The 7,354-nt window shown below is 31.9% G+C and overlaps 1 protein-coding gene and 1 pseudogene across 1 annotated transcript; both read left to right on the top strand.

The window, feature by feature from the left end:
* Nucleotides 1–226: 226 nt before the first annotated feature.
* LOC132314410 (premnaspirodiene oxygenase-like) lies at nt 227–544 on the top strand. Its single transcript, XM_059813279.1, has one exon. The coding sequence runs from the start codon at nt 227–229 to the stop codon at nt 542–544; it is 318 nt and encodes a 105-aa protein (XP_059669262.1).
* A 104-nt stretch (nt 545–648) lies between these two features.
* Nucleotides 649–1,935, top strand: LOC132314409 (desmethyl-deoxy-podophyllotoxin synthase-like; annotated as a pseudogene).
* Nucleotides 1,936–7,354: the final 5,419 nt, after the last annotated feature.

Raw genomic sequence — 7,354 nt, 5'->3', positions numbered from 1 at the left:
TAAAACAAAGAAACCATGCACACAATTAACCTAGAAAAGAAACTGAAAAATGCTGAGAGGATCTTGCAGAACTTCAAGGCTTCACAGCAAGCTTAAATCTGGATGAAAAGCAACTGATACAAGTGAATTCTCAACGGCAGCACTACAATTGATGATGGAGTTCCCATTCCTCTCCTTCCTAATGATTTTCACATTCCTTCTCTTTCTGTTCATGCTATTCAAAACCATGATGAGTTCATCTCAGAAACTGCCTCCTGGGCCATGGAAGCTACCTCTTATAGGGAATATTCACCAATTTGTTGGATCTCTACCCCATCACCGCCTAAGAGATTTAGCCATGAAACATGGACCTCTGATGCAACTGCAACTCGGACAACTTTCTATTATTGTCATTTCTTCAGCAGAATATGCCAAAGAGGTCATGAAAACACATGACATCGTCTTTGCTAGTAGGCCTTTTATTCTTGCTCCAAATATCATATTTGGGAATGACATTGCCTTCTCACCTTATGGGGATCACTGGAGACAACTTCGAAAGCTTTGATCAAATCTATTTGACGCATACAGGGAAGAAGAGACCTCAAATTTGATCAAATCTATTTGACGCATACAGGATCTTTGATTAATCTCACTGAAAAGATTTTCTCGATGATATACAGCATCGTTGCTAAGGTAGCCGTTGGTAAGAAATTCCATGGGCAAGAAGAATTTATATCACTTATCAAGGAAGTCGCAGAGGTAGCAGGAGGTTTCAATGTTGCTGACCTCTTTCCTTCGGTTAAAATGGTTGCTCTGATAAGTGGGCTAAGGCCTAGAGTTGAGAAGATTCATCGAAAAGTTGAGGGGATATTTACTAACATTATTGATGAACATAAGCTAAAAAAGTGGTAACACGGACCAGTAATGGTGAAGCCGATCATGAAAACCTGGTAGATGTTCTTCTAAAATATCAGGAGGAGGGTAACCTTGAGATCCCCTTAACCATGACACACGCCAAGTCAGTTATCATGGTTAGTACATTTACTTTATGCTTCTTTTAGTATTATCATCAATGAATTAAGTTCCACAAATTACTTTTACCTCCAGCTGAGCCAAAGTCCAAACCCCTTTTTACATACTAAAATTCAGTTTTAAACATTTGATCTCAAACACCAACATCCACATTGTGTTTAATATGTAATGCTGGTCCAACACACAATTAAGTGGCTAATGCCCAAAGTTTTAAGGGCAAGCTCTCTAGAGAGCATAATAAGTCATGATATTGTACTATATTCTCTACTCTTTTAACTCAATTTCAATGCTCTTGCAAGACATATTCGCTGGTGGAATTGATACATCATCTACAACTGTAATCTGGGCAATATCAGAATTGTTGAAAATCCTAAGAGTTATGGAGAAGGCACAGGCTGAGGTGAGAAATATTTTATGTTAAAAAGGAAATATTCTTAATGAAGACAATCTCATGAATTGAGTTATTTAAAGTTAGTTATCAAAAAAACTCTGAGATTACACCCTCCTCGCCCTCTATTGGTTCCGAGAGAGAGCAGAGAGAGATGTGAAATCAATGGATATAAGATACCTGCGAAAACCCAAGTTTTTGTCAATGTGTGGGCAATTGGTAGAGATCCGGAAAATTGGACTTATTCAGAGAGTTTTGTTCTAGAGAGATTCCTTGATAGTTCAATTGATTACAAGGTGACTCATTTTCAATATCTACCATTTGGTGCTGGGAGAAGAATATGTAGTGGCATGTCGTTCGGGATAGCTAACGTTGAGCTTCCACTTGCAAATTTATTATATCACTTTGACTGGAAACTTCCTGAGGGAGAGAAGCCAGAAGATCTAGACATGACTAAGGTCTTTGGTGTAGCAGTTAACAGGAAAAGCGATTTGTGTGTGATTCCTACAGGTTATCATCCTTCAAGTGGTGAGTAAGATATTAAGACAAGAAGGTAGAAAGCATTGGATAGCGATTATTGAATTTGTTGTGAGCCTCTAATGTTAATTAGTTTATATATATTAATAATGTAAGAATACTACATACAAAACAATATAGATGAAAGGTAAAGTAAGAACAGATGTTATTAAATATAAATAAGAAAAGGTGTTTTGTGGGCTTTCATAGATAATTAAATAAAGAGTATACTTCACTTGGTGTCTTTGCTGCAAAGTTTTTTTTTGCAAAAATGAATAAAATTAGGCACTCAAGAAGCGAAGCTCATGTGACCATCTGAAAGCTTCTTTTCTTCTCTCTCTCTACCATTTCTTTCAGTGGAAGAGTACTCATCTTACCCTTTTACCAAAGTTCGTGAAAGAAGTTCGCGATCTCAGATTATTGAACTGGGATCCTAACTCTGAAGGTGCAATCTCCACATACACCTCTTCTCAGATTTTTTGTATCTTTGATTTGATTCTCTTCTGATATTGGAATTTTATTTTATTTTATTTTAGTGTTTTTTATTCTCTACTTTTCTTCGATCTGATGCTACAATCAGATTTTATTTTTATTTTTTAAAATTTTAATTGTTGGCTCGTTAGACATTCAATGGTAACGATAGTTACCAATTTCATCAGATATTTGTTGTTTTTTTAACATTCTTGGAACTCAAATTAGATTCGTTAGATTCAAATCGTGAAGTTGTATATGAATTTAGGCTTGGTTTGTTTCCAAGTAAATTATTTTTTTTTGAAAATATTTTTCTTTTTCAAGTAAAATATTATTTTATTTTTACTTTGTCGATGTTTGGCAAAAGTCTACGTCGAGATTATAGTCGAGTCCATCGGGCGGGCATGTAAAATAACTTGCCGAAAATTGATGGTTAAATTATTTTTGTTAAATTTTAATATTTTTTTTCTTCGTAAAATAACAACCAAACAGCAAAAAATAAATAAAATATTTTACGTCCAAATAAACGGAGCCGTAATTTCAAACGGAGCCGTAATTTCAAATTTTCTCATATATTTGTTCTTTCTTTATGCATGCTTTTATAACATCTGAATTATGATATGAGTTTATGAGTTTTAGAAACCACGGTAACCTAAACTATGAGATGTTTTATTACAATCTCTTATATTTGTTCTTGGTTAATGAGACCCTGGTATTATACAACAAGATGCTATTTATAGAATATGTAGTTTTATATATGAGCATCTCCTTAATATTGTTTATAATGATGAATTTAATCCAATTCCATCATATTTTTTTTTTTTTTTTTTGGTTATTATCACAATTCATTTCTTGGACATATTATCCTATACGACTTCAATTCACTAGTTTTTTTTTTTTTTTTTGGTAGCTATCATTTCTTTAATAGTTTTAAATAGCCCATTGCTCTCCATTCTCTTCAATTCAATTTATTAGCTTGATTATGAGCATAATGATGACACCAAGTTTTGGCTTCACTGACAAAACCCAATGCTTAATAAATTGAATAACAATATTGTTGTTAATTTTTATTCTATTTTCGGTTTGCACGAAGAGAACAGTGATATATGCAAGATGTCTAAGTAGAAGTTTATGATTTTTTTCTATTTCCTTATGATTTGATGTATATGATGAAGATGTTAGGCAGTTTAAAAACACTTGGTATTCACATATTGGTTGAATTCGTTGTGAATTGAGCTTATTATATCAATTTTAAATTTAGCTATCCTGACAGGGCTTCAGAGCAACTCACATAATCATTCTAAATAGGTGTCGCTTTCACGTTTTGAGCATACTTTCGCTATCACGTTTCTCACACACTTTTACTCAAATTCTCACTGCTTATGACTTAATTATGCCGCTCTTACACTCCCGCTCTCGAATTCGCTCTCGCTCCAGTGGTCTAGCGGTATCGGCCTCTTACTTCTCAAAAGGAGGTTAGGGGTTCAAGTCTCAAAAGAGACACGTGTGTATGAATTCCAACTAAGAAAAAATAATAATAATAATAATAAAATTAAAACATGTGTTGGACCAAATAAAGATCCCACATAAGGGGCCGAATTAAGAGATTTAAATATTAAAATTAAACCCTCTCGCTTAAGCTATGCGTTGGAGCATATGATTGTAAACAATACATGCACATAAGTGATTTTGAAAAATTAAATATTGTCTTACCAAAGGTAAACTTACATGCATCTTAGATTCTTTTAGTGTTGAATTAAAATATATATATATATTTACGAAAGAATTTCAAATAAATAAATTTGTGATATAAATAAAAGGGCCTGCATGAGACCACCATTATTGTGGCATCTAGAATGGTCTAATCACAGCCCTACTTTCACATCCAAAGATATTTCCTATTTCAAATTATTACCTTTATTATAGAGCTACCTTACCGTTATGTCCAGACTCACTCTAAATTTTTTTATTATATAAAAATAGTAGAATAATACAAGGTAAAGTACAAAAAAACCACTTTGAAGTATTGCCCTGTTGCAAAAAATTCCCTTAAACTACAAATTGCCCCCTAAACTATTGATTTGTTGCAATTAAGAATAACCCAATCACAAAAGACTATTTTTTTTTTGTCATTTCTTATTAAATTATTTTTATTATCTTTTCTTTTACCTAAGTATTAATCATGTTATTTTCCTTAATTTAATTATTAATACCAATTTATCATAAAAAATAGATTTGTAACTACCATTTTCTAAAATGATTAACTTATTATTAAAACTTAACTATTTATAATATATATTATTGTACTCGATTTAAACTTCTTTATCTTAGAAAAAACCTTTTTTCATACAATATATTAATGAAAAATTAATAAATTACTTAAATAAAAAAAATGCTTTCTTTTTCATGCAATATATTCATGAAAAAATAAAAAATTAATTAATTTTTTTAAAAAAAATTATACTTAAGATTTTTATTTAAACAAATAATTTCAAAATTAAAGGTAAATTTATGCAAATTTAATGGAGAATATATCATCAAATTAGTATAATTTTTTTTCATAATTTATTTCAATAAGAAAAATATATTAAGTATAATTCAATAAGAAATTGCATTATAGTCATTTAATGAAATATAATCTAGGCATTAGGGCATTTTGTAACAAAATGTGATAATTCAGGAGGTATTATATAGAGAATATACTTCAAGAGAGTTATTTGCAAATTCAAACATGGTTTAAGATTTTTTATTTTTTGGGTATATTTATTATATATAATCAATAATATGTGTATATACTGGACGAAAAAATAAAATTTAAGTTCATTAAATTTCTTAGGATTAAAAGCTTAATGCATGTAGTTAGATAAAAATTACATTAGCAGAATGATAGTACGTAGTTTATATAATGTAATCTCATGATAATCTATTTTTTTTGTATATTCCAAACTCTACAAGATACAGATTTAATTGATGGGCTTCTAGCCAATTGTACAAGTGGTTGATGAGTGCTCAAATGTGACGCATTTTAGCACATAAGTTAGGGTATTTTAGTCTATTCATCTATCTTACTTTCATGTCTTATATACTTATTTGTGTTATTGCTTATTTCAAGTGACTAATGTTCAAACAGGTTAATAAGAGCTATTTAGACCATTTTTGGAGCTAAGGAGCAAAGTTGGAAAGAAGCCAAGAAAATTGCATCAGGGGAACTTTGTTTGAGTCGTACTTGTTTTGTTACCGAAATATGCCAATTTACAAAAATATATCTCACACTTTGATCGATCGAAGAGAAGTCCCGATGGATCGAAGTGATCTTCAATTGATCGAAATGAAGGTGGTGCCAGCTCAGCAAAGTAGATAAGGCCCGAAGATATTTTTTATGCCACGTCAGCTTCGATCGATCGAAGCTAAGTGTTTGAACGATCGAAAATCTTCGATCGATCGAAATGCCTGCTGGCAGTAAGCTATTTAATTCCCAAGCGCGCCGATTTCTACCTACTGTGCATAGCTGCGAATTTCCTCCAATTAGAGGCTATTATTCTGACTTGGTCCTTATATAAAGGAGTGTGTAATTGATTTATTGAACATCATTGTATTAGAAATTACCATTACCAAATATAGAATATATAGTTTTTCTCTCTAGAATTAGGGTTTCGAAGAAGAAAGCAAGGATGAAGATGATGATGCTAACCTCCAAGCTAGCCCTTGAGGGTTCCATGACCACTTCAATAAGTGGCTAAATCCTTCTCTTGGGTCTAGAGATAGCCCCTAGGCTTGCTTCTCAAACCTAACTTTTGTGTATTTTTGGGGATTTTAGTTGTAATAGATGTTTTGACCATGAAGAAATATAGATCTTGTGATTTCTACTTAATTTGTATGTATTAATGCTTTCAATTGATCATTTAGCTCTAGTCATATGTCTATGTATGCTAGAATTGATGTTCATGTTTTTATCTCTAGATTTAATGAATTTGATGCATGTCTATGTGTATTGATGATGTTAATGTAGTGATGGTTAAGGCATGGTGCTTAATGGGACACTTTTGTGATTTATTTGATGGTTCACACTTGTTTCTTGATGGATTGTATCACATCTCTAATTTAATTAGTTTAATTTCATGTCTCTAGCCTAGTTGTAGTGTAGATGCTTTAATTTCTTAGGCAGGTAGACAATCTATTCTTGTTTCTTGATGTTCCATACTTGTGAATGCAAAGAGTGTATGTTTCTAGATATTTATGTGTGCATTAATTGTGGTTTAATTGAATGGAATCTTGGTATCATTTGATAAGTTGTGCTATTCATTAAAATTAGCTAGACAATTTATACTTATTTGCCATCCATGCTTAGTTTCAATTAATGTCATACACACAAAGTTACAATTTAAATTTCCCCATTAATATACAAGTGCTAGTGTTTGATGAAGTGAAGCTTAGTGGTGACTCTATGCCCCAAGACCTCTCTCCTATATCTTTTCCCTATTTTTAGATTGCTCTATTTTTATTTGCATTAATCTTTAATTGCATTGTAGTTTAGTAATCAACCACCAATCAATCTTTGATCATTCGACCTACTAATCCGACATTAATTTCTATCACAGATGCACCTCTGATCCCTTGGGACGATCCTTACTTACCCTAGCTATATTTTTAGTTAGAAGTGGTAGTGGCATTTCATAAATTTAAACTTGCATTGATATGACTAGATCCACACCAAGTTTTGGCGCCGTTGCTGGGGATTTGGCACTGTCGTATTTGGAAATTAATTAGGAATTAGTACTCTTTTGATCTTGTCTTTATTTTTATTTTATTTTATCTTTAATTACTTATTGTGTTTGTTCTTGATTGGCTAGGTAAATTAAGCCAAGAGAGTGAAGCAAAGGGAAATTGAAAAGCATGAGAAGCAAAAGAAGCCAAGTAAAGCTAAGCAAGAGCATAAAAAGCTCAAAAATAAAATAAAAATTGCAAAGC

This window comes from Cornus florida, unplaced genomic scaffold (assembly GCF_030987335.1).
Source record: "Cornus florida cultivar Cherokee Brave unplaced genomic scaffold, ASM3098733v1 CherokeeBrave_3.0.0_Hap2_Chr06, whole genome shotgun sequence".
In the NCBI taxonomy this organism is placed as follows: Eukaryota; Viridiplantae; Streptophyta; class Magnoliopsida; order Cornales; family Cornaceae; genus Cornus; species Cornus florida.
The sequence above is the reverse complement of the archived record's forward strand: the minus strand, read 5'-3'. Positions and strand labels throughout refer to the sequence as shown.

Excerpts from the sequence above, each read along its gene's own strand:
- LOC132314410 (XM_059813279.1), top strand. The coding sequence starts at position 227 with ATGATGAGTTCATCTCAGAAACTGCCTCCTGGGCCATGGAAGCTACCT.